At 51.0% G+C, this 27,456-nt stretch overlaps 1 protein-coding gene across 3 annotated transcripts in view; it reads left to right on the forward strand.

The window, feature by feature from the left end:
* The window catches only part of Polr3b (RNA polymerase III subunit B), an 86,864-nt gene that overhangs the window by 42,560 nt on the left and 16,848 nt on the right, over positions 1–27,456 (forward strand). For 2 of the 3 annotated variants that reach the window (XM_010631312.3, XM_010631313.3), the window contains 9 exons: positions 736–898; positions 1,985–2,138; positions 5,086–5,160; positions 5,790–5,888; positions 8,655–8,782; positions 16,277–16,486; positions 18,807–18,965; positions 20,408–20,525; positions 22,669–22,811. In XM_010631312.3, the coding sequence (XP_010629614.1) occupies positions 736–898; positions 1,985–2,138; positions 5,086–5,160; positions 5,790–5,888; positions 8,655–8,782; positions 16,277–16,486; positions 18,807–18,965; positions 20,408–20,525; positions 22,669–22,811 (1,249 nt within the window). The other variant, XM_010631314.3, reaches the window with a different exon arrangement.

Below are 27,456 nucleotides of genomic sequence, written 5' to 3' on the forward strand. Positions count from 1 at the left end.
ATTTTTGGTTTTTTTTTTTTTTTTTTGGTTATATGGAAGTTTAGAAATATTTCCTTTTTGTTGTGAAATAATTCCAGACATACAAAAAAAGTTGCAAAAATAGTGCAAAGATGTTCCATAGTCCTTCAGCTAGATTCCCCAGCCGTGGGCATCTTGCCTGGCTGTGGCACAGCTGTCGGCCTCGTGAAGTTATCCCTCGCGTGGTGCGGTCTGGGGCCCATCCCCTCACAGCCACCGTTCTGCCGGTGCTGCATTTGTCTCCATCCCTGGTCTCTTTCAGTCTGGAGCAAGGCTTTGGGCCTTCTTTGCCTTTCATGACCAAGAATCATTAAGAGTTCTGGCCAGTTATTTTATAGATGTCTCTCGTTTCCAACCAGCCACATTTATCAGTGCCTCCCTGCATTATCATCATAATGGGTGTAGTGCCACTGTCTGGGAATCACAGTGTGTGTAATCCATGTCTTCTTGTTGGCCTTCTATGGTGTCGTTATTATTTAGAGTTATAAAGAGTATCATGCTGAGCTAACTCTGTGCTAACTCTGTTCACGTCATTTCTTGTCACCTGAGAATGAGTTTCTCTATGTTTAATGTGTATTTTAGTCTCTTTTGTGAACCACCAAAGTGTGCTTTCCAAGGTTATACTACTTGCTGTTGCCACAACAGAGTGGTATTTTCAGACACAACTGTATCCGTTACTGACACAGATTCTTAGGACTGGCTGTCTTACGTTTTTAGGCCTGCGGTTTGGTTAAAAACTTGGCCCTGATGACACATATCACGACTGACATGGAAGATGGCCCCATTGTGAAGTTAGCCGGCAACCTGGGAGTGGAGGATGTGAATTTCCTGTGTGGGGAAGAGCTCTCTTACCCCAATGTGTTTCTCGTCTTTCTCAACGGTGGGTCTGTGAGAGATGTGTTCATTCTGTGCAGGACAGGGGACCTGTGACTGTGCTGGTATCTGGAGCACAAACACGCTTAAGTTCTGCACCCAGGCGGACCTCCTCTGAGAGACAGAGAACAGAAAAGAGGAGCAGCTCCTCTCCCGGCTGGGCTACCCGGCCTCTGAGGACACAGCGGTCTGTGCGGGCAGCTGCAGAGCCCGATGCTCCCCACCTGCCTGCAGCTGCCAGCTCGTCCTCGGCAGAAAGAGGGGTGGCACGGTGTCCTTAGGGGCAAGTCTGTACCTGAGTCCTGCTGCAGAAATAGTCAGACAGAGCTGGGGATGTAGCTTGGTGGCACTGTGCCTGCCTCGCAAGCACAGTTCCGGAGTTCAGTCCCCAGCACCAGGAAAAGAAATAGACACCCCGTGTAGGGAGCTGTGTTCTGACGATCCTGAGCTATCAGCAGCTGGGCAGGAAGCTCCTCTCCTTTCGCTCAGATGGGTGTGATCTAAATATACGTGAATGTTTAAATTTTTAAAATTGATTACAATAAAAAGCATATTATCACGCATCCCCCTCAGAATACACGCTCGTGCTTCAGACAAACCCCTTTCTTTCTCCCACTGACTGCGGCAGCTCTGGAGTCCTCCTTCCTGAGGTCCATGAGATGTGACCCAGAACACGGCGTCTGCTGCTGCCGAGCCCCGTCCAACAGAAGGGGCTCAGAAACACACAGCACTGCATCCTCATATACCTCAGTCACCGGCTCTGGCACCGGGTGCCTTCTGGTTCCTCCCCAAAGTAACAGCCGCCCTGAAAGGGAGCTGCAGACTGGGGAAGGAGCCGCGGGGCGGCCGGGCCGTGCGTGGGCAGGGCTGCTTGCTCACCACCGCCCCAGATGCCGCCCGAGTGAGCCTTTCCCAGCCGTCTCACGGGCACCCGCATCCTCTCCTCTGCTCGGCCCTTGGGGACGCGAGGGCGCCTCGGTTCCCCCTGCGAGGCTGTGGGGTGCTCTGTGGGACGCGGTGCTCAGGGTCTGGCTGGTGAACACCGACATCCGGCTAGGGTCAGTCTTCATTTCCGCCTCCTCTCCTCCCTCAGGTAACATCCTCGGGGTCATTCGGGACCACAAGAAGCTGGTGAACACGTTCCGACTGATGCGAAGGGCCGGGTACATCAACGAGTTTGTCTCCATCTCCACAAACCTCACAGACCGCTGCGTTTACATCTCCTCGGATGGAGGGCGGCTGTGCAGGTGCGTGTCACTGAGGACGGCTTGGGGTCTCTATGTCCACGTTGGGAAGGAAGGCTTTGATTCAAAACCTCTTTAAGCTGTTTGGTTGTGAAGATGAGTTTCATTCGGTTCACAGACCCTCAGAGGTGACCGGCAGTGAGCCAGGGCCGAAGGTGGGAGGGAGCCACGCGGGGCTGGCAGGGGCCGTTCCTCACTCCGCCAGCCGGAAACGGGCCGTCAGGCCAGGCCGAGGGGCCGTCTCACTCCCGCAGCCAGGCCTCCCTGCTCCATTGCATTGCTCCCAGCTGAGCTTTAAAGGATGCGTGGGCTTGTGCTTCCTGGACGGAGGTGAAAGGGGCTGAGGATGCCCAAGAATAAGAGGATGGGGATGTGAGGAAATGAAGCCCCTTCAGCCCCAAGGGAAGAGCCGCTGGCTGTTGGGTGGACAGATTCCCCCCGCCCGCCTCACCCACCTCCCTCCCGAGCGGCTCCTGCCTCCGTCTGCCCCTCATGGGGCGCTCAGTCCCGAGCCGCCTCCTAGCAGCCCAGGCTCAGGTCTGAGCAGGCAAGGCCGGAGAACCCAAGCCCGGGGAGCAGCCAGCAGGGGAGCGGCTGGGACCGGTGATGCCAGGTGGCGCCCACAAGAGGCGGCTGCTGCTCCTTGCCCATCGGCCTGGGACTACTCCAGTTTCTTTATAAGCTTTTTCTCGTCCTTCCAGTAAATTCTTTTTCAATTTTTTAAAAAAATTTAACTAATTTGTTTCTTTGGTACTGGGAATTAAACTTGGGGCCCTGTCATGCTAGACAAGCCCTCTGCCATTGAGCTACATCCCTATCCCTTTTTATTTTTTATTTTGAGGCAGAGGTTTTTATAAACTGCCCAAGCTGGCTTTGAACTTGCGTCTCTCAGATTGCAGTCATGTGCCACCATGGCTGCCTCTGTGTAGTAAACTCAGATAGGATTGGCCGTCCAGTGCTACGCTAGAAGAGTGACTTGTGTGCATCTTGAGTGTACAAAGTCTCTGGGCCTGGTTTTCCTGGGCTGTCCCATGCAAGACTGCGCAGGGTGGTCCCGAGAACTGGGGCCAGGTGTGCTGTGGGGGTGCAGGGTGCGAGGCACAGAGCAGGTGCACGTTTGTAACTGTCATTGATGCTGCCTCGTGGGGCAGAAAAAATGTTGGCATGTCCTAGGTTGTCCTTTCTTACAACTTTTTCTTTCGTTACATCTGATATAAAGCGTTTTGCAAGAGAAAATGTTCACTGTTAGAAATCCCTGTGTCGTGACGGACCAAGGGTCATGTGGGAAGAGCCGTGTCCTGTGCTGAATGCCACAGCCGCCTGTCATCGCGTGAGCCTTACCCGAAGCTCACTGTGGCCCTCCAGCATGGCAGTAGTGTGCCCGGCTTCCCCACCGAGAAGTTGGCATTTCGCAGCATTGCGGCGACTCCTGCGGCCCTGTGCTTGTGCAGGGTCTGCGCAGGTTCGGAGGTGCCCTTCTGCCCGCGCACAGTCCTGGGCTCAGGGCGGCTGTGACTGGCTCCCGTCTGCGAGCCCGGCCTCTGCACACAGCAGTGGACCTCGCCGTCTCCACGTGCCATCCTTTGTGTGCGTGTTTCCTCGGCTGGCAAAGCCCTCAGGCAGCCACCACTGACAGTTACAGGCCAATCTCTGCCTCGGCTGCTATGCCACCACGCTCCCTGTAAGTTTGCAAGTGTGCAGCACTGCTTTCTGCAAACAGCCAGCCTCTCTCTCTCTCTCTCTCTCTCTCTGTCTCTCTCTGTCTCTCTCTGTCTCTCTCTCTCCCTCTCTCTCTCGTCAGTGGTGTCTTTAAGTAACCCTTGAGTCTCGCTCAAGGTGTTTATCCTAAATCGGATGGTCCTGCCCGGCTCCTCCGCGGACCTCACTCAGGTGCCTCATCAGTGCCAGGGCCACGGCTCCCTTCCTGCTGCTTCCCCGTCTCCCAGCAGCCACTGACACTGCCAGACAGCCAAGCCCTGTGCATGCTGTGTTTTGTTGAGCCGATAGTAGAGACTGCTTGCTGCTGAAGGACCCCAGGTGGATTGTGTGGATGTTGTGAGCGTGAGGTGGAGGGATGTGTAGCCTCTAGACGAGGCAGGCGGATAAGGTGCACCACTGTGCAGCGGGGCAGGATGGCGGGCCTTTTAGAGCCGTCAGTGTGGCACGCGTGCCATTGGTTTGACGCCACAGTTGAGATGATAGCGTGCAGATGACGTGTAGGGCGGGGCCACTCCGGGGGAAGGAAGTGGGTAACACGTGTGCGGCGTGGGCACTGGGCGAAGGCATGTAGATAACGTGGACGGTGTGGACACTCCGGTGGAAAAGATGGTTCATACCCGAGGCAGGACACAGTGAGGTGGTGCAGGATTCCCCGTGCTGCTCAGATCAGGCCGCAGTTTAGAACTCGTGAATTATTTACTCTGAAATTTTCCACCCAATATTTCTGGGCCACAGTTGACCCTGGGTAGTTGAAATCACCAAAAGCAAAACAACTGAGACCACAGACAAATGGGGATGATGACGTACCGCACATTCCCAGTGTGATGAAACTGGGAGATGTTTCTGGAGTGACCTTCTACACAGGTTTTAAAACGTGACGTGAAGTTTTATTTCCTTTCCAAACTTTTGTCTTTTTTATACTTCCTTTTCACTTAAAGCCAAATTTTCTCTTAAGATATTTGAAGGAAGCAGTATCTCACGTTTATGTGTACATATATCCTTGTGCGCATGGGCTTGCTTGTGTGTGTGTGTGTGTGTGTGTGTGTGTGTGTTTCGGGGGAGCGAGGAGGGGAAGAGAAGTAGATTTTCTCTACTCACACATGCAAAAAATACCTGCTGTCCTTGGGCAGTCTAGGGTGGGTTTGCTTGTGTTTGTGTCTTTCCTCGCTTTGCTGTGGTAATACCATTGTGCCACGGAATTATTACTCATTTGTTACTTTTTCCATTTTAGGCCTTACATCATTGTCAAGAAGCAGAAGCCAGCAGTCACAAATAAGCATATGGAAGAGCTAGCTCAGGGGTACAGGTAAATGAGCTCAAGTAAAGGCTGTCAGTCTCCTTCATGTATGTGCACACTCTAGTCAGCAATAGCACTGTTCCTCTGTGCTTTTATTTATTTATTTGGTACTAGGGATTGAACTTGGGTCCTTATGTTTGTGAGGCAGGTGGTGGAACCACTGAGCTAAATCCCCAACCCACCTCTGTGCTTTTAAAAAAGTGTATTTTCATGTTTAGTCTCTCAGTTTCTCTCCACATCCTGTCAAAAAAGCATCCTCCGTCTGAAGCTGAGTGGATAGGGTAGAGGTTTCCCAAGCTCCGCTAGGAGTTGGAATCTTGCTGCAGAGTAGTGCTGTGGGGTGTTTCTAGTCAGGGAAACACCTTCCCGTGTTGCGTCGGCTCTGAGGCTCCCTTGTCCCAAGGAGTTTCTTACAGCAGAGCCTCAGAATTTTGGGTCTGGCTGACAAGAATCACTGGCACACAGCTTGTGTTTCAGGAGTGTGTGGCCACTCTGTGTCACTGTCCCGATGCGTTGACACTCTCTGGAGGAAAAGAAACATGCTTTGGGCCTCAGTGACACCCGGCATCTGCGATTACTGTGTAAAATGCTGCACTAGGCACCTTTTCATTGGCGATGTCTTTTACCAATGTTCCCAGGAATTTTGAAGATTTCTTACATGAGAGCCTGGTCGAATACTTAGATGTGAATGAAGAAAATGATTGCAATATCGCACTCTATGAACATACAATTAACAAGTAAGTAGCATCCGTGGAAGCTGAGACGTGGCCTCCTCGCTCACCGTCCTCCTAGTCCTGCGTCCTGTGCACTTGTGATCCTCTCCGTGAGAAGTGCGCCATTTCATAGTAACGCTCACCCGCCATTTAGCCCTGCTGTAAGCAGTGAGGAGTTGCTAGTTGGTCATCTGTAGATTTGATTATCCTTGCTATTTGTGCGATGCTTGGTTTTTTTTAAAAAAGGAATTGCTTCTCTGATTAATATCTGATGGCTGTAAAAATGAAACTAATGAATGAGCCCTCAGACAATGTGCTTCTGTCTTCTGGAGAGGCTTTAGTCTGGACTCTGTCTTCAGTGCGGAGCCCTACAGAGCGTGTTTTGTAACATTGTCCCTAAGCTCGTGCGTGTTGTAAATGTGGGTGCTCATAACAGGTCTCCTAGAACATGGATTTCAGGAGCGTCCGTGCTCCGTGTGGGATACATGAGAGGACACGGGCTTCTGATGCGTGTGTCTGAGCGTGCTCATCTGAAGGTAGAAGTTTGTAGTCATTTGTTAAGTGGGGACTCTGATATCCCCGCCTGATAACTACTTGTGCCATCACTGTAGAACTGCTGCTGTCTTCATATCACATGAGACTAAAAGCCGAGTCTCAGCTCTGGCCCTCTCCTCCTTGGCTGCCCCACAATAGCCAGTGCTAATAGTTTGATGTTTGTGTCTGGTTTCCTAAGTGAACAGAAGCACACATGCAGGATTCCACACCATGCATGCATGTAAGAGATGGATGGCGTGCCTCCAGTGTCTTCACTGTTAAAAATTTTTTTTTTTGGTACCGGGGATCGAACTCAGGACCTTGCTCTTGCAAAGCAGGTATGGTGCCACTAGGCTAAATCCCCGGCACCTCTCTCTTTTTTATATCATCTCCCTACACATACATAGTTTATTTAGCCCATTCCCTGACAGTGATGGCAAATACTTTAGAGCATTCAGTGATAACAAACAGCCTGCTGCAGCATGCATGCCCTACGTTCACCCCCCGCTGATTTAGGTTGTTTCGAACTTTTCCACTGTTGTTATTATTGTTTTTGACTTTGGGGACAGGATCTCCTACTTTATATCATCTCCCTACACATACATAGTTTATTTAGCCCATTCCCTGACAGTGATGGCAAATACTTTAGAGCATTCAGTGATAACAAACAGCCTGCTGCAGCATGCATGCCCTACGTTCACCCCCCGCTGATTTAGGTTGTTTCGAACTTTTCCACTGTTGTTATTATTGTTTTTGACTTTGGGGACAGGATCTCCTACACTATACAGTTCAGACTGGCCTTGAACTTACTATGTATCCCAGGCTGGCCTCAAAATTGTGGCAATCCTCCTGCCTCAGCCTCCCAAGTACTGAGATTATCAGTTGCCATCACACCTGGTGAAGGATGCTCTTTTAAAAAACCCAAGCAAACCCAGAACCCTTTCCTTCCTTGCCAACAAAGGCCTAAGGTGGTGATAGGATTGGGGTCCCACCAGTCCAGAGGAAATGATGTTCCCCTAACCAAGAGCTCAGTGGAATGCACCCTCACCAGAGCCAGGGCAGAATGTCATCATGTGCCCTGAGAAGACACTGGATGGCTAACTCAATGCTCAAGAGGCTTCCCGGATGCATGGCAGCCACATGGCGGGTGGGTGGACCCTCAGGCCATGTCTGTCCATAGGCTGCAGACTGCCGGGCGGTGCCAGTGTCCCTGCTCATGCCTGCAGGAGAGCCGGAGGTCAGGGCACCGGCCCTCAGCATCGTGTCTGTCACCCTCAGCAGAGCCCGCCAGAGTCTGGCTACACTGGCCTGTTCAGACCCTGAATCCTCTGTCATTTAGCCAAAACTGAGTTTTCTGCAGAAAGGTACGATGAAAGTAACTGAGATTCTGATATCAAGTAGGAAAAACCTTTGCGTCTGATCCCATGGTAGAGCTGTCCAGTAAAAGTGTAAATGAAGCCCCTGGTACAACTGCAGTTTCCTGGTGGTCCCCTTAATAACTAAGAAGACATGCATAAGATTCATTTGAATAATATTTTTATTTAGTCAGTATATCTAAAATATTACTATTAGCATGCAACCAGTATAAAAATACTGAGATGTTTCTCTTTCACTCCTACCCCAAGTCCTCAAAAACCTCCACGCACGTGTAGCTCACTGCATTTCAGATGCTGAATTTCATCAAATTCCAATTGAAAAAGTAGATTCACAAATGGAAGTTGTTCCAAACATAACTAAAATGTTCTAAATAACAAATTGAATTAAATTATGGGTTTCAAAGCTTAAAGCAGTTAAAACTTGGTAACATTAAAACTCAGTTCCTCAGTGGCAGCAGCCGTGCTCTTGTCCCTGCGGTCTGCAGAATCTCCCTCTGCAGAATGGTGACAGCCTTCTTGTGGACAGGGTTGGTCGTTGTGGATCTGATCGCTGCTGCCTTGTGTCCACTGCCGTGGCCCTCTGTGGGCTGTGCATTATCACAGTATTCGTATGTGTCACCATAATGCCTTGTTTGGACATCAACATTTCCATACTCTGTCCCTTCTCTGGTATTTCAATCCCTAAGAAAATTTCTATTAGAGATGGAAGTAATGTTTTATCACCTCTATTTAAGCATGCTTTTGTTTTACCAGTTTTCCCAGGACTAGAGGTCACTGTCATACATCCCTTGGGGACCTGGGTGACCATGGTTTTCTTCTCTCTCAGAAAGCATTGATCACAGTCCTGCTGTCCTGAGCTGTCTGCTTCTTCCCTTGTTAGAGACACCACTCACCTGGAGATCGAGCCCTTCACACTGCTTGGCGTCTGTGCCGGCCTGATCCCGTACCCGCATCACAACCAGTCCCCGAGGAACACCTACCAGTGCGCCATGGGGAAGCAGGCCATGGGTAAGCGTCAGCTCAGCTGGGCGTCCTCTGGCTTCCACACTCGTGGGCCTGCGTGGTCTGGCCTTGCTGCGCCTGCGATCTGGGAGGTGCGTGGAGCTCTGCAGGCCCGCGAGGCCCTCCTGTCCACGCACAAGACTTCTCCCAGCTGGTTCCCTCTCCAGATCGACAGGTAGTAACTCCCAGAATTATAAGAGAATGAATGTAAATTGTTAACCAAGAGAGATATCAGGAAAAACTGCAGGTGAGGGGAGAGGAGAGAGAGGGAGAAGCACACTCTGCATCCTGGAAAGCGCTAGGAGTTGTCTGGTGATGATCGTTGGACCCATTGTATCCTCACAATTGCCACTGTGTCTCCCAAAACTTGTTACAACAGTTTCTGAGACCATCTTTCTTCCTTCTGTCTATTTTTCTTTCCTTTCATCCGTCTGCCTGTTAATCTACAAACACATCCATTCATCCATGGCCTGTGTGCGGGAGACTGTGGTGCAGATGTGGGGGTGAAGCTGAAGGCAGATGTGACAGGAGCTCCAGGGATGCACAGCTGGGATCCGAGGAAGTGAGAGGAGAGGACCTTTGGGCAGTGGGCTGCCGCCAGGACAGGGCTGGGCTGAGTCTTGGACACCGTAGTGGTCGAAAGCGTGGGAACAGAAGCAGGCGTCTCATGAGGACGGCGGTCTGGTGTAACAGCTTGGGTATGGAGGCGTGTTTGGGAAGTGCTGGGTTATGGGCAGCTGGAGTTGTGTCTTAAGACGACATAGAGGAGATTCCCACGTGCACCCCAAGCCCCGAAGAAAAGGCAAGGTTTGCTGATAGACCTTTTCTAAATGTTTTCAGAGGTCATTTCGGTCCTGATGCACACCTGTGCTATCAGTCTGACTTGTTCCCTCCAATTTAAGAAGTGCTAAAAGTGTGTAGGGCACATGGCTTTTGGGTGACAAAGACAACACAGCCAGCTTCTCAGCTCCCAGCAACCAACTGCAGCTAAGGAATCCCAGCTCCTCATTACAGGGAGTGAGCGTCCGTAGTCCAGGTTTGCACGATGCCCTTTATTTAGGAGCTAGAAGAGATCAAAAGCGTGTAGTTCTATAGCCATTTACCTGTGGTGCAGGCCTCCTGAGGCCTTCTGAGCAGCACTCGCTCTCCTGTCCGCTCTGCACTCAGTGATTCCCAAAGGCCACGGTACTGCGTGCCGTGTTGTCAAAAGGCCATCACTTCTGGGTCCACCAAACCATTTTGTTTCATGGTGTGAATCCCCACGGAAACCATACACCTTTTGTGTGTAACCTGCAGTAGAATTAACGGACGGCTAATCACTCCACTGCTAAAGCCACTCTGTGTGTTTGAAGATGGAAACAAGAGCCGCAGGCAGCTCTCCCCAGTGAAGTGAGGCTTTAAAAAAGAGAACAGACTTGAAGGAACAGAATAATATTTTCTATTTTATAACACCCTCACACACAAAAAAGCACCACCTTTATTTTGTGGCCCGAGTGTCTGCAGTGTTGGGTTATTTACCACACACAGTTAAGCAGGATCAGGGCGTACAGAAAGCCAGTTCAGTGTCTGTGGAGTTCTTTTGTAGTTTGCTGTGTGAAGGGTTTTTTTCTCGTTTTGTTTTGAGTGTCATTTGCAATTCATTGTCTGTGTTTTCTGAGGTTGGTGTATTCAGCTGCTCTGACCCTGGGTCCTGCACATTTAGCTCCTTGGATACGATCCTCTAACGTTACTGCTGACGCTGAGCAGACAAAAGCACTGAATATCTTAAGTAATAAAAAAAAGCCTTTGTTGCTGTTTGTTATTGTAAAACACCTGACTGTAAAGAAAAGCATGGAGATAAAAAAGTACATTTAAATTTGGCACCTAGATGGCCGCATTTCTCTCTGGACCCTGAAATTCTGCAGAAGTATTGAGCCAGGTCTGTATGAAAACCACAAAAGGAAAAGCCATGGCAGAGAGCAGGTCTGAAACAGGCCCAGCCTTTGGATCGTGTGTGCACCTTGTGGTCTGACGGCAATAGCTGAGTTACGCTTGCGAAGACTTCACCTCTTGTGGAGATCCTGTGCGTGCTTGAAAACGCGTTCTTTGCTGTTTGTGTCTGTTAGCTCAGTAGAAAGGCATTGGCCCAGGGCTGATTCACTGCACATTCCGGCCGACTTGGAAAATTCGCTGTGCCAACCCCGACCCCTTGGACAGCGGCCTTCCCCTCCCACCGAGAGAAGATTCTAAAAGTCACTTCCATCATGACAGAGAGGGGACACCAAGACTGACATGAGCCACAGAAACAGCCTTTTCTGGTTTGCGTGGCACTCCAGGCAAGCATGGAGCCTGCGGAGGGCTCCCTTGCGCTCAGTGCCGGCAGGTTGTTGATGAGTTCAGTTCCCACACGGGGCCTCTGTGCTGGCCCAAGCTCAGAGCGAGGAGCCAGGTGGACATCTGGAAGTGCAGGACCCCAGCTCACTTCCGCTGTGGCTTGTGTGGAGTTGGGGTGGCTCCAGGCGCTGATTCACACAGGCCACACTGCCATGTACCACTGGTGTATTTGTGAGACAGCCCGTTCAGAAGGTGGCTGCCCTTGGTGAGCTTGGTCAGGAGCTGCAGCGGCCCCCCTTCCACCCAAAGTGCTGGGACTTGTTTGCCAGTTTTTAAACAAGCGCTAATATAGGCTCTGCTTTTGTTTTCAGTAGATTCTGTTTCTCAGCAGGTAGGTTTAATTTCCGTGTTCCCTACTCAAGAGTAGGATGGGATTTACTGGAAACACACTGACATTTTGGAGATATGTAAAACGTGTACAAAGACCTTCATAGCATTTTTTTTTTAGTTCTACAGTTTCTTCCCACTTTGTTTAGTGTTTTTGTTTGGCTTTAGCATATTTGGTCTTTGTTTGAAGATGCACAAATGAAGGAAAAAAGATAACCTTGCCTAATTTTGTAGAACTTTGCTATTGCTTAAATTATTGTAGCTATCTTAGGTATAAGTTTATGTGGTGTTACCTAAGACTAGAATGTTGGCAGTGAGCACTCAGTGAGTTAAAAATAAAGTTTACTACATAGGTTAGAGTTGGAGGCAGAATGAGTGATACTGCAGGGCAATGAGGTGTATATTTTTATGATCACTGCACACCCAATACTGTGAACATTGGTCATAATGAATGTTACTACTTGAGTACCCAAATTGTGCTTATTTTATTCAGTGCTAAGGGTTGAGCTCAGGGCCCTGTTCACACTAAGGTTTTACTCTACCATGAAGCTAAGATCCCACCCTGCCCCCAGACTCTGGCATACATTTCTTTTAATCATAGTAATAATCCCAGGAGATACAGTCCAGGATTTTTTTCCTGAGAAGGAAGCTGAATCTCACTTTGGCTGAATAACTTATAAAAGGTTTTATTATGTCTCCTGTGCAGCGTTATCTATAAAACTTACTAAAAATTCTTCTCAGCTGAAGCTAACTCCCCTTGTCGTGTTTTCCTGACCCCTGTGGATCAATCAGTCAGGCTGCTGATCCTGCGAGGCTGTAGACCATGTCTCTAGTGGACAGACTGTCTTGTTCCTGTGTCTCTGTACCTAGCCCGGTGCCAGCTCAGTAGGTGGTATGGTAGGAACGTAAAAAATGCTTCAGAATGAATAATGAATCTCAAAGCATGTTAAAATCTTAAGCCAGGAGCAGATTTTCTGGAAGAATTTTGAAACAGTAAATTAGAGGAATTATAGTTTGTTTTGGCCTTTTGTAAAGCTACACTAATAGTGTGATTCTAAAAAGGGGTAGGCATGTAAGTGGGACAGGGTTGAGAACCCATACATTGGTGGGCAATTGGTTTTCATTGAAGGTGTCAAAGTAATCTATTAGGGAATAGAAAGCCTTTGCAACAAAATAAAATCCTTGCACATCTATGTGGGAAAAACTGAACATCAGCTGCTCTGCCTTATACCATATAAAAATTCACACACATGGACCCTAGCCTAAGGTGTAAAACCCTACACGAAGGAGGAGACAGCACTGAAAATCTTCATGACGAGTCAAACTGAGGTTTCTTGGGACACAAGTATACAAACTATAACAAGAAAAATTTGATAAATTGTATTCTCAAAGTTAAACCTTTGCTCTTTGAAAGACAGGAATATGGACGTGTAAGCCACAGAATGGGAGAGTACATGCGTCACGCACATCTGAGAGGGTTTTGTGTCTGGCATACGCAGGGAGCTCACCGAAGCTGTGACAGGGCAGTTGGTAGGGGTGAAACAGACCAGGCTTCACAGGGTGAGGGCTCGGCAGGCTGTGTGTGAGGCTACTCAGGGCCTGGGTGCCGCGCGAGAAGCTGCTGGGCTCCGGTGCAGGTGCTGCGCGCTAACCACACGCGCTCTCCGGTCCTGCATGCCAGCGCCACTGGTCACACATCTGTCTGAGCCGCTCACATCGTACTCTTTAAATGGATGAAGCCTGTTGTATTTAGTGACTGTTACGATTTGGGCAAAGAAAGGGAAAATAGTTAAATGCACAGAACTTCATTTTTTAGTATATGTATTTTAAGTTGTTTGCATCCTTCCTGACCTTTCTCATCCTACCGTCAGTAAAAGCACTTCTTCACGATTTTAACCTGCATTTCCATACATTGTGGGTGCCCTTTGTGACTTAAGAAAGTTACTGTTCCTAAAATATGGCTTGGTAAGAAAGACATAATCTCTCTTACGGTTACCAGGCTTGTGACTAGTAAGAAAAGAAGGTCATTGGAGACTGCAGGTCCAGTGGGGTGGGGTGCTGTCGCCGCTTCCAAAGTCGGAAGCACTGAAGGAAACTGAAAATCCTAACGGGCATCCTAGTTTGAGCATGTGCTTTATGCAGACGAGCTTTGTACGTTAATTTCTTAGGTCATTTTCTCAAAATAGTTGGCTTGTTGGCAGATTAGCTAGTGAGCCATTCATAGTTTTTGTATGGGGGAATCTGATGGCATTTTGGAATTCTGTGATACAGAAATCATAGTTTATTAGTCATGATTCATTTTTCATACTGAGTGCTGATTATTTGAGTTTCCACAAGAGAAGTTCCTTAAAAAGACTAAAGAAAATTTCGGATGAGATCATAAGCACCAAACCCACGCTGAAAGGTTTGCTGCTGCCCCACTCCGTGGTGGCCGCTGTGGTGCCCGATTCCGTCCAGGCCGCACAGTGTTTGCAGTGGGTGGGCGTCTGCTCCCCCCGGAAAAGTACAAACTTACTGTCTGTGAACGGCACCGTGGCCCCAACAGCAGTCTTATTTCTGAAACAGTGATCTGTTGCCAGATGACCTGCCTAGTTCATTAGTTGGCACTAAAGTAACATAAACTAATTGGCATTTTATAGTGTAACCTTGACACAGAGTTCAGGACGTTCAGTGGGGCTCTCGTTTGCACACGGATCTTGATAAGCTTTGTTGAGGTTGGAGCACAAGCACAGGGGTGATGAAGATACATGTAAGTCCCACTTCTGGTGGTGCCAGACAGCTGTTCAGAGGGAGGTCCCTGCAGAAGTAAGTGTTCACATGCAGAGGTGCACGCGGACGTCTTCAGAGTGCAGCAGCTACTTAGCCTTGTCTCTTCCCGTTCTAATATGAGGGTGATCACTATACACAGTAAAGGTTTAAACTTTAAAATTTATTACAATAAGAGACACATTTGCATGAATCCCCCTCAGATTACTCTCCCTGGTTCCAGACACACTTATCTTATGTTCTTCCACTTCCTGAAGCAGTTCTGGACTCTCTCTTTCCTGTCTTTGAAGTTCTACTCAAAATTACGGAGAAAACTATTGCTGCCAGGTGCTAAGTGCCTTAAAGGCAGGACCTAAAAACCATGCCTGTGTCCTCGTCCACCTCATTCACCAGATCTGATATGATGTGACTTCAGCTCTTCCCCAAAGTCAAAATGACCACAGAAGGGAAAGGTTTTGATCGATCCCAGACATTGAGGCACAACAGTGCAGCTGAAGACACTCAAGAAAGAGAATCCCAGAGTTGCTGCAGAAAGGAACAAGAGCGAGAGATACGTGTTTGAAGGGAGGGGAGGGTTCCCAGGGGGACTTGTGGTGATGTATCCCTTACTGTCGTAAAGGGCACAGTGGCATTCTTCAGTGTAACTGATTTGACACTCAGCATCTGCGGTCTGGTGAGCATGTGGTACTAGGTGAATTTCTCTGATACACTGCAGCTCTGTTTCAGCAGTAACTGTCAAGGAACATCCTATCGTTCTTGCTGATGGAAGTTTATGTTTAGCCCTGAATTGAGAGCATCATCGATTTAACGAGAGGAATATGGAGATGTTAAAGAAAATAAGTCTAGAGTATTGGTATCTGCTCGCCTAGGTGTGACTCCATGAGGTGGCATGTGGGTTCCCAGAGTGTGTGTGGGGGTGTCACGGGGAGGCGTGTGCAAGAGAGATGCAGCTCTCTGATCTTCTTCATGCCAACCCTGCAGCCACTCATGGAGGAGAGAAGCAGCTAGGAGTTGAAGGGGCTCAGGGGCCCCCAGAGGCTCAGCAGCAGGGCCAGCTTGAACACCCCAGACCTCAGGTCCTCAAGCCCGAGACTGAGGAGCCTTTGGTTTGGCGAGTCAGGACTCACTGTGTTTCTGCGGGCAGAGGAGAGGGTTGATGTGACCTCATTGCCAGCAGGCAGCGGCCCAGCAGCAGCCTTCAAGGCCCAGTCAGATGGGAAGGCTGAGTTGTGAAGCAAGGGGAGCCATCCTGATTGGGTGCTTTCCTAGATTCCGAAGGGCAGTGGTGGTGAACTTCTGGCACCCGTGCCACAGCGGGCTGCTTGTTTCATTGAAAGCTCTAAAAGGTTTACCATCACTGCATTGTGGGAAGGGACCTCGACGTTCCCTATTCGTCTTATGTTTGGTGCTGAGTCAATGTCGGATATCAGAAAGTGCTCAGTGAATGAATAAACGTCTCTCCCTTTACATCATTGCCTCTTTCTTCATTCTCTTCCTACTCTCTTTGTTTATTTTTGGTACCTGGGATTGAACTCGGGTCCTTGGCTTGCAAGGCGGGCCACTGAACCGCTAAGCTAAATCCCCGGCCCTTCTTCCTACTCTCTTGCTTTTTTCCATTTACAGTTTTGCAACTGTCAACTCTTTTTTATGAACTGTGTCTCCATTTTCATGCTTAAGTTCCTGGGCTGTGATGATGAGAGGGTCTAGGAACAGGCCTGGAGTGTAGCAGCCCAGCACAGGCTGTGGACTTAGAACATTACATAGTGAGAACCCAAATCCCTCAAGCAAGATCCAGCCTGTACATCCAAAAAGTTGACATTATTTAAATGAGTATATGTGAAGTATAATTTTGCATACTATATTTTAAAAATTACTGTAAAAAGTTGCTGGCCACCATGAGGGTCTTGCTTTTGCATTGCTTAACCTGAAGATTTTTCTTATTTGGATTAGCGGAGCTCGTGTGTTATTATGTTGATTCCTACATAATTATTTCAGATAATAGTGTTGTGTTTGTTTCCTCCAATATCAATGAAGGTACCATTGGATACAACCAGCGGAACAGAATCGATACTCTCATGTATCTGCTAGCATATCCACAAAAACCCATGGTTAAAACGAAGACCATCGAGCTGATAGACTTCGAGAAGCTGCCAGCGGGGCAAAATGCGACAGTCGCGGTGATGAGCTACAGTGGCTACGACATAGAGGATGCGCTCGTCTTAAACAAGGCCTCCCTGGACAGAGGTGAGGGTTCCCAAGGTTCAGGCTAACACCAGATATGCTTTTTCCAGAATTAGGTGGTCGTGGGTGATTCGTGTTCGAATCACTTGGTGTCAGAACATTATGAACAGATGACTTGAATGTTACCACATACAAACAGGAAGCAGTTACATTTTGGCATGGGCTTCTGCTTGCTTGCTTGTTTTGAATGTTATATGAGGTGATGTGTTGAGTGTGCTACTGCAGAATCTTTTGTTCTTTTCCAAGAGAGAAAAAAGCACAAGAACCTGTTGAATTCCAATGTTTGAAATGTTTTTTTTAAATATATCCAGTAACATCCAACAGCAAAGCTGTTTGGGAAAGCAAGAGCAGCAGTCAGATGGAAAGGCTGTTTCCTTACCGCATCCCTTACTGCCGTAACCCAGGCTACTTTTTTTTATGAAGCAGTAAGAGTTAAAAACACACGCAGACAAACCCTAGCGTGAAGTTGTTGCACTCTTGCACCTCTGCCTCCCGACAGTTTGCTTCTCGGGTCCCCGCGTCCCGCGTGTCAGCAGTGCCGGCTCTGCAGGCTGACTTCCCTGGCCGTGCTCCATCCCCCGGCCTCTGGCGCCCACCCTGCCTTCCCTTCCCTCCTGAGAGTTGCTAGGCACCCGTAATAGTGCCCCTAGCCATGTGTCATTGGCGCTGATGTTGGCTGCACTTAATTTATGCCTCTTTTTTTCCTCCAGATGACAACAGCCATGCTTTAAAACTAGATGTTTTCCTTTCTGATTAACTGGTAGCGTTTATGTGGAAATCTGAAGACTTGGTGACGTCTGTCAGAAACTCCACGACAGGACTGGATGCTCTGCGTTTACTGTCCCCTCGCCTTTGAGCTCCCACCCATGAATACCGTATATTTACACTTAGCAGAAAGCACTCTCAACTGCGGGCAGTTCAGATAACCCTCACCCAGCATGCAGTCAGTGGCCGCTGTGTGACATTTCCAGGCCTGCCGCTCCCTGGCAAGTCTGTGGTGGCCGTGTGCTGTCCATGAGGAGCCATGGTGCCTGACTGGGACAGGCCCAAAGCTCGCCTGCATCTTCTTCTCCCACCCAGTTGGAGCAGTCGCTTTCTCCCCACATTCACCTTCAAATTTAAAAAATTATATGAGGACACGGGGTTTATTCAGAAATGCATTTGTGCCTCATCGGTTTTCTAAACTCATCTTCCCTGAAAGGGCTCCGCTGCAGTGGAGACTCCTGGGAGAAGCGTTTTGAGGCAAGCGGCCATCTCATGCAGCAGAGTTTAACCCGAGAGCTCTGCCATGCTCAGGGCGTCCCGCGGAGAGCAGGAGGGCGTGCAGTGTAGACGAGCTGCACGGCCGACGGATAAAGGCGGACCTGCAGGCGTGGGGTCCTACAACTGGTGGTTCGTGATGAGTGAGCAGCAGCTCTTTGGGCAGCTCTACCACCGGTTCATTTTGTTCTGGGGGAGATTCGGTGGCTGAGTCTAGAGGTTTTCTCCTGTCCACCTTGCTTATGTTTTTAACACATTCCGCTGGTCCAAAGCACTGGCAGAGCATGCGTGACTATCCCATCCCGTTGGTGGTGCCAACTGTCCTGTCTGCGGTTTGTACCGCGCAGTGAGAGTCACGTGCGGGGCCCCGACTGGTGGCTGGATATACAGGTTATGGCCTCATCTTGAACATCCTAATGTTGTTCCTAGGGTTTTTCTTTCACCCGCTAGATGAATCCAACCTAGAGCTGTAATGAAAGTAAACTAATTTTAAGGGCAAATACACTATCTCTCCCACTGAAGTCATCTGGTTGTGCTTTCTCCTTATTCGCTAAACAGATTATTATCTTGTCCGTTCACTTGCTTGTTTCTCTGCTTGCCTGCTTTTTGGGGGCCACTTACAAATGCGACCATCAGAGAAAGCTTTCCAGGGACGTAAGCAGAAGCCACGCACCAGGCATCTGGCTCATCTTGCTGCCACTCCCTGGTGGCTGGACTTCACTCCCAGGGCCTGTGAAGGAGAGGGCGTCACCCGGTGGTGGGTGAAACCTGCCCCGGGTCTAATACTCTGTGGCCATGTGTGCAGAGAGGACTGCAGTGCCTCTCTTGGGTCCCTGTCCCCTTTCCCCAGCACACACAGGTGGTGCCATGCTGGGACATGCGGAGCCTCCATGCTAACGTGGGCAGTGGGCCGGGAGGAGCCTCGCCTCTGCTTAGGGCTCTCAGCTGATGTCAGGACCCCAGTGCAGTTCCGGTTTGTCCGAATGGGAAAGGTGGGGTGTATTGTTGGACGGCACAGATCCGTGTTTTCTGACATTCCTCACCCGGTTCGGTTTCATTACAGGCTTTGGGCGGTGCCTCGTGTATAAAAATGCTAAATGCACGTTGAAGCGCTACACCAACCAGACGTTTGACAAAGTGATGGGACCCATATTGGATGCCGCTACCCGGAAGCCCATCTGGCGACATGAAATTTTAGATGCAGATGGTATCTGTTCTCCAGGTAAAAGCTTTAAACAGTGAATTTCCATGTGTGCATTTGGCAATCAGGAATGTTACCGAAAGACATTTCTGCGTATTTGGAAAACAGTGCAGGAAAAAGAATAACCTATAATACTGATATCTAGACTCAACGAGTGTGGTCATTTTTGATGAATTTCCTTCCAGTCTGCTTTTCCACACTTTTCCATACTTTAACACAGCAGCAATCTACTCTATTGTAATTTTTTGGTTATGACTCTGAATCACAGAGGAGCCATTTTAAGGAAATGACATGAATACAGTCTCGTCCCTGCATCTACATTGGTGTTTCTTTATTAATAAGCATTTTCTCACGGACAGCTCTAGACTCTTCTTTCCTAACAAGTGAGGCTCTGCTAGTTATGAATCTGTGGTGGATCCATTGGTCCAGCCCCTGCCCCCATGGGTCCTGCAGGCTGTGTGGGAGGTAACTCTGACCAGGGTCACAGAAATGTGTCCAGTTACACCCCGCCTAGGGCCCATGGACGGCCAGGAGGCTGCTTTGTGGCAGGAGGATTAGTCTAGTTGGAAAGGTCAGCAAAGGCTCCTGGGAAGTGCACTGCGATCTGCAGGACGGGAGGAGTCTGTGCACAGGGCAGGGCTGTGCTCTGAGCAGGAGGACGGCTTGTCGCATGTCCCAAGCAGGAGCTCTAGAGAAGGCCAGTGCTGCTGGGAGGGGAGTGAACAGGAGTCTGGAGCAGGGCGGGAGAGGGTGCAGCTGATGCCAGACCGGAGCAGAGCCAGGGTCGCTCGGCAGCAGTGTGAGGAGAGGTCCAGGAGGGAAAGGTTAGCCCCGCTGAGCGCTCCTGGGGGGTCCCCGCACCATCCACAAAGCTGCTGCCAGTGGGTACCTGGGTACCTGGGCACCTGGTGCGTGCGGCACATGCAGCGCCTGCATCCCCTTCCCCATTGCTGCTGTCCAGATAGTCACTAACTCTCCACGCCGGCAGCATCGCCTGGGAGACCAGCGCTTGCTCCGCACCCTAAGCAGTTCCTCCAGCTTCCCGCGTGTCTTCATATGCAGAGCAAACTTGGGAAGAGCAGCAAAACCAGTGCGCGTCTCGATTTCCTCATTGGCCGAGTTAAGTGCATGGTGACTTGTTGCCGGTGGAATTGCTGTGAATCAGAAGTGGCCAACCCCTGTTCTGATACCCTAAGCGATCTAAGACAGCTTTTGACTGAAGCGGCACTTCTCTCATTAATGTCTCCTAAATCGGTTTCTTAATTTTATTCATACCACGATCTCATCCGTGATTTTCTTTAAATGGCTTGTGCAGTCTCTACGAGCCTGTCGAGTGCCAGCTTCCACTGTGTGGGCCCCACAGCCTTCTTCCACATCGGAAGTCGGCCAAGTGTAGTCTGTGTACCAGCAGCCTTTGTGTTCCACAGAGGATAACAGTGCATCTGACGCGCTTCCTCTCCTAGGTGAGAAAGTGCAAAACAAACAAGTGCTTGTGAACAAGTCCATGCCCACCGTGACTCAGATCCCACTGGAAGGAAGCAGTGTGGCCCAGCAGCCGCAGTACAAAGATGTGCCCATCACGTAGGTATGGGCGTGCCTGGGAAGACACGCGGGCCGAGCCGTGGGAGGCGGGAGGGAGGCCCTGCCGGGCTGAGGAACGAGACTGGGCAAGTGTGAGCGAGCGCTGTCACTGCCATGGACGCAGCCCATGTGGAGCCCAGACCGTGTGGCCGGGGGCTCCGGGTGGAAGGGACAGTAGGATGAGGGGCGCAGTGTCCCGGTGCTGGGTTTGGAGGATCATGCTGCTGGCCACTCCTGCTGGAGAGTGATGCGATCACATTTGTGTGTAGTACCCTGGCCACAGTGTGGCATCGCCAGCTGGAGCCTGGCGTGTCAGTCTCTAAACTCGTCAGCACAAAGCTACAGAGAAGCAGGAGACATGGAGAGGTGAGCCGGGGAGTGGCCGCCTCTGCAGAAACCTGCGGGACAGCAGGCAGTGGGTTGGGTTTGGCAGGTCTGGCGGGGCAGAGGCGACAAGCTGGCCACTCGGCACCCAAGGTGGAGCCATGACCCCGAGTGGAGAACTGCCCAGAGGAGGCGTGGGCAGAGATAGATCTGCACTGCCTCCAGGACCTCTGTGCAAATTGCCTGCTCACCCCGCCGCCAGCCTGAGCTGTGCCCTCTCCAGTAGCTCACTCAGAAGATGAAGAAGCAAGAAGGGAGAGGTCGGGTCACTTCCCATGGTCACAGAGCAGTGAGTGGCAGAGGCGGGATTTGAACTTCTGCTGTTTCAGTCCGAGCCTCCTGGGCACCGTGCCGACTGCAGCAGAGCCGGGTGCCAGGCCTTGTCCGCAGGCTGGCCGCTCCGTCTGCCCTCTGGCCCTTCCTTTCCTCAGCGTTCGCTGGAGAGCTGGTTCTGCTGTTGGGTGTCTGTCCTGCCCTTCCAACCTGTTTCCTGTGGGTCTCGTCCCTCGGGCTGGGACATGTGCGTGAATACTTCTTACTGCCAAAAGAGGGGAGCGTTTAGAGTGGCAGTTCTGTTCCCATCCCTTCCCACATGGCGGCTCCCTGGTGCCTCACCTCCATCTCTCTCCTCCAACTCCTGCTTGCTCCCTGCCCTCTGGGCCAGCCTGCCCCTTCCTCTGGAAGTGGCCTTTGAGAGGTTGCCATGACACCGCATGAGTTTGCATCATCAGGAAGCCCGGAAAGTGCAGTACGGCCTGGGTGACGTGGGACAGCTGCCCCACTGTCCTGCACAGCTCCCACCCTGGCGAGGGCTGGCAGATACTCAGTGGGAAGCAAGGACCTGACGTGGCTGTGTCACAAGACTCAGTGGTCCCCTCCACGTAGTCTTATGCACGGAGACGTTTCTTACTTTCCTGGCATCTGAGTGCCCGGCCAGTACCCAGAATGCCTGCATTGCTCGTGACTCTTGTGGCCTGGGGGGCCATGTGCAGCCTCTGCCGACTTCTGCGTGGCCAGAGGTAGACTTGTCCTGGCCCCTGACTTGCACGCCTGGTCTGAATGTACTTGCAGAAATGCACCCCACCCATGTCTGTTGCTGGTGGCGTCTGCTGCCCCAGAGCTTGGAGGTGTTTCCGGGACAGCAGAGCCTGGCGCCCCCTCCCCACCAGCCCCAGACCAGCTCCTTCTTCTGGGACCCCGTGGGGGCTGCTGGCAGCACAGACCTGGCTCCTCCTACTGTTGCTGGGCTGTTTTCTGCCTGGGCTCTGGCCAACCTCCCCGCTGAAGAGGTTCTCACAGGGCCTCACAGCTGGTGCCCTGGAATCACCACCTCACGCCCTCTCCGCTGTCCTTCCTGGGAGGGCCGTCGTGATTCCTGTGGCACAGGGCTGGGCCCCTCTGCACCTGCAGAGACCTCAAGGCCCTAGGGGGGTGTCTGTGCTCAGGGAGCCCGAGAGGGGCCGCACGTGGACGTGCAGGTGACAGAGGCCGTCCCGGGGCGGGCAGCTTGGAGCAGGGTCTGAGCCTGCAGCTCCACTCCTCGAGGTGTGTCCTTGGGTTGTCACCTGGCCTCACCTGTGCCGGGGACACCCGCCCCCTAAACATACAGGGCTGCAGAAGAGAAAGCGAGGATTTGAATTTACTATTTAAAATGCGCTCATTTTTTCAGAGCTCAAAAAGGGAATGCTGAAACGTTTATGATAGGACGAAGTGGGAGTATGTGTGTTAAGCTCATGGTCTCGGTCACTCTCCCCGTCAGCTACAAAGGGGCAACAGACTCCTACATTGAGAAGGTGATGATCTCCTCCAACGCTGAGGACGCTTTCCTCATCAAGATGCTGCTGCGGCAGACGAGGCGCCCGGAGATCGGGGACAAATTCAGCAGTCGTCACGGGCAGAAAGGTGAGTCGGTCATCGTGAATGTGCTGAAGGATCGAGCACATGTGTACGCAGCGTTCTCTGGCTTCCTTCTGTTAAAAAATTGGTGTTTGAAAATTATCACATTGTTATAAAAATCATTATTGCTTTATTTCTCAGTTTAACCTGTTTATATGTTAATAGTGTTTATAGGTATATGGGAGAATTGCTTCTCTGAACTACTTGTCTTTTGTCTCCTGCCTGAAATTGTAACTGTAGGTGCATTCTAGTGTGCCTGTCCCAGTCAGTGTATGTGACTGTTCAGAACAGTAGCCCTTACCGACATTTTTCCTCCTTGTGTTTCCAGACTGCAGTTCGTTCTGCTGGTCAGGTGTCATATGAGGTTATCCGGAAGGCACCCGGTGTTGCGAGTCCTGCCCTTAGCAGACGGGTCGGGCCCGTGTGCACAGCCGGCTGACTGCTGAGCTGGTCCCGAATCCGCAGCTCCGACCCCAGAGCAGCACTTGTCACCCCTGGGTGGTCATTCGGCCTCTGGTCCGAGAACCTCTCCGCTCGGTGGTGGTTCCTGACCCGTCGTCATCCATTTGTGGTTCCATGTTGGTGTTCATCTTTAAGTATAGCTTGCGATCCCCTTGACCAGCTCGACTTCAGTAGGTCTCGTTCAGCCAGTGCCCGTAGTGTCCAAGGGTGGGGAGTATGTCCGGGGGCCCGAGTCCTGGCTTCACTGTCACGTGCCTCCTAGTTCTCAGAATGAGGACATCGGCCGAGGCTCTTGGCACACTGTGGCGGGTGATGTCCATGGCACTCACGTGGGCTAACTCAGCCTCACGGCCCAGCAGGGATGTGCCCACGTTACCCCATCTACAGCACAGATGCAGGCACGAGAGGGAAGTAGCTTGCTCAGGGTTCCACAGTTTGTGGCAGGTTAAATTTTGAGCCCAGAAAGCTGGCTCCAAAGTCCAAGCCCTTAATGACTCCACGGCCACCATCTGCAGAGAGCTGGCGCCAGGCCTGTCCGTCAGTGCTGTAGAAGGGGCACAGCCTTCACTGATGTCGGCTGGCTCCCTCTGACATGCGTTGGAGGTGCAGCACTTCTGCTTATGCTTAATTAACTCTTGCCACAGCTGGATTGTAAGTGAGCATAGTGTCTTCCTGTCTTAATGCAGTTGAGATAGCTACACATCACCTTCTTGCTGATTGTGGCTTCATTTGCCAAGTGAGGGTATCAGGCCTTATGTTTGGTCAAATAAATCCTCCCTTAGCTGTCATCCTGCTAGTGGAACTCTTTCACACTCTGACACTATTTCAGCAACAACAGTGTTAGTTCCACTGACAGCGCTGGGTCATTTTGGCCTATCCATGCTGTTCGGGTAGAGTCTGTTCCATCTCTTAGTGTAAATTGGACCCTCTAATTCACAGTCCCTGGAGATGCTGCTAGCGTCACGGAGTGTTTTTGTAAAGTACCTACGGCTCTCATGTTTTCTACTGCTTGCCAGGGAGACTCTGCCTGCAGACCTTGCCTGTTGTTTTTATGATTTCTGAGATGCACTCTTTAGTCTTTCTAGGTGGGTGCAGCCTTGTCTCCGTCTGTCTTCCTGCGCCCATTCTTTGACTGGAGCAAACTCTGGATATCTCAGGAAGTGCGCCTGGAGCAAAGGTCTGCAGGCTTCGTTGCCGTGGGTCCCGAGTCTGGGTCCCCTCGGGTGTTATGCGAGGAAGAGTTGGAACTTGCTGGGGCGTCGTGCTGATCGGCTGTGTCCTGGTGCGGTCAGAGCCTGGGACCTTGCGGTCTCCATGAGGTTTAGTGACGCCTTTCTCCCGGCAGCCACTTACAGAGTAGTCGCTCTTGGAATATCTGAATACGAATGACTCTTAGGTTGGGGAGGCGGGGAGGGCCCTGTGCTCCAATGGATTGCTTTTACTCAGAATCTAGTCACACACCGCGTGATTCCGTGTATGTGGACGGGCACACTATGCTGCTGAAACAAAGAGCCTCTGAGTTAGCGAGACGAGGAGGTGAGATGTCGGGCAGCCTCTCAGACTGTCCATACGGTGGGGTTAAAGTGCACTGACAGAGCGGCTTCTAATGCGCAGTGGCCTGGGATGGCAGAGTCTGGGGATCTGCTCACTCGGGACTCTGACGTGTGTCTCAGTATGAAGCTGAGAGGTCCTCCGGGGTAGCTGACCTTTTGCTGGTGCTCGGGAGTTTATCTTCCTCAGTTGCCTTTTCCAGATGGCTTTTAATCCAGGGTAGAAGCCTCTTGATTAGCCCAGGCTCCCCAGCAGCTCCTCCTGTACAGCTTCGGCAGACTTGCTGAAGAGTTTGGGGCAGAAGACCCTCTTCTCACCCATTTTCCATTTCTGTCTCTTCTTTCCCTAGGAGATTCCATCAACTTTATTTTCTGGACGTTTTGAACTTATCGTACTTCTAATATGTAATTTAGAATATAAATTTATTTTTATAGCAACAGTAGTTTTTGGATTTTAATTTTAGTTTTCTGCATTTTCCTTTTGTTCCTGGTTTTACTTCTGTGTCTTGATCGGTTTTCTCTTCTTAGTAGATTTCAGAGTATCTGGTTTGTTGTTGTTGTTTTAGGCTGCAATGCCCAGTACACTCTTGAACCCTGAGTCGTGTGGAAGCTCAGTGCCCCTCTGCAGGACCTGGAGAATAGGGTCCTCCTGACTCCTCCTAGTGTTGGGGTTGTGAGCGGAGGCGGAGGCAGAGCTTGTCAGCTGAGCTTGGGGAGCCAGGCCAGGGCAGGGTGCTCACCACAGCCTGTGCCTTACCTGCCCTCTGCCATGCTTGCTTCCTCTGGTGAGGGTTGAGGGAGAAGGGGCATTTACTGGGGGATGGATTCAGTCCCACAGTGAGTCTGTTGGTGACTCACAGGTGTTTCCCTCTCTGTTGTGCCCTTTGACCTATCCAGTTTTGGCCACTGTTGCTATTCCCTCTACACAAGGTGGGGAAATTGAGGCCCACAGAGGAGATTAGCTTGCCCAGTCCAGCTCAGGGCAGCAGGGCCAGGATTTGAGTGCAGGCGTTTGACACTGAGCGCATTGCTTGTTGCACTAACCCTTGTTGAGGGGCTCCTCTCTCTTCAGAGGCCATTGTCACTGTGCCTATGGGACGCCATGTTCCTGCAGCTTTCCCCTCGCCTGGGAAGACACAGCCTTCTCCTGACTTCATCCTAACACCCGCTCTCTTCTTTCATCGTCCTCTGCTTGGGCTTTAGTAGCCTCGGTTACAATTCGCCATCTCTCAAGAGTATGAACAAATACAAAAGGCAAATCTCTGAGCCCTCAGCTTGGCCATTCTGATTCTCCCAGCTAGAACAGGGGGTGCCTGGCAGAAGTGTGGGAGCAGCGCTGGCGGGGCTCCCTCGGGACCTCCCTGTGCAGGTGTCTGAAGAGCCCACGCTGACCCAGCCCAGCCCTAGGCGTGGGCGAGTGGAGTGCAGTGGAGAGCGCGGCCCACGGCAGTAGTTCCGCTGCTGGCAGCCATCTCCACGGGAGCTGACCGCAGCTTTCTCACCGTGCAGGTGTCCAGCCAGGCTTCCGCTGAGCATTTCCACTTTGGTCCCGTCCCACCCAGAAGGACAGCAGTGAGCAGCTGGACTCAGCCTTCGCTCTTGAAGTGTGGAATTGCTTAGAAATGACTCCTTTTCCTTTCGTGGCATCCTCTGCAGGTCGCCACATGTGTCTTTGCTGTGAAACAGCTTAGAGGTTCTTTTGAGTTAGCACATCTTTCGGTACCCCTCCCACACACTTGGAACATTACACTGCGCAGATTGCCTGATTCTCTTTGCTTAAGGGTCTTCTTTAACAAAGCTGTTGTTGGGGATTCTTTTTTTCCATGCATAATGTATAGATTGCATTTCTGTGCCTAATGCCTCTTAAAACATCCTCTCCAACAGTTAGAGGAGACTTGAGAAATTTAGTTTCAGAACACAAGTGTCTATCCTGCTCGAGCCTGATCACTTCAAAGGTAGCAGGATAATTAGTAGTTAACGCAGCCAATGGGATGAGGACGCTGAATAGCAATGGTTGAAAGAGCTCAGGGAGAAGGCTGGCGAGCACAAAACGCGTGGGGGGACTGGCACAGGGGAGTCCGCAGCAGTGGTGTGTGAAGAACCAGGCTGAGTGCGATGGTCAGGGGTGCCCACTGTCCCACCACAGCATGACAGACAGGACAGGTCCAGGAAACAGCACCTCCATACCCAGAAGTGGAGGGGACCGAGCAGGCAGCCAGGTGGGGAGGAGGAAGGCTAAAGGCCACCCCAGGGAGAAGCTGCCACGTCCACTCAGAGCACAGCCTTGAGTCGAGGGCTTCCAATGCTGTCCACTGAGGAGAGGGAGAATCTCCAGGAGCATGTTCCCCCGGTCTGCATGGCCGTTCTGTACCTTGTGGCCACATGGCAGTGAGTTACCACCCCGGACAAGCCAAGGCTTGGGTCCGGGCCCCTAGAGCAGGTCGTCGCTTAGCGTGCAAACTATTATCAGGACAGGCCAGCTGGCTCCGTGATGGCCAGAGCAGGCTGTGTGTGTGTGCAGAGGAAGAGGAGTCTGGTTTGATGTGGTTTGCAGTTCAGCCGGGGCGAGGTGCGGGCACCCCAGAACCATCTCCTTCTCCAGGGCCCTGGGCTTCTGGGCGCTTCGGGGCACAGCCATG

The sequence above is a fragment of the Fukomys damarensis genome, unplaced genomic scaffold, assembly GCF_012274545.1.
Source record: "Fukomys damarensis isolate Sample0158 unplaced genomic scaffold, DMR_v1.0_HiC HiC_scaffold_15, whole genome shotgun sequence".
Lineage (NCBI taxonomy): Eukaryota > Metazoa > Chordata > Mammalia > Rodentia > Bathyergidae > Fukomys > Fukomys damarensis.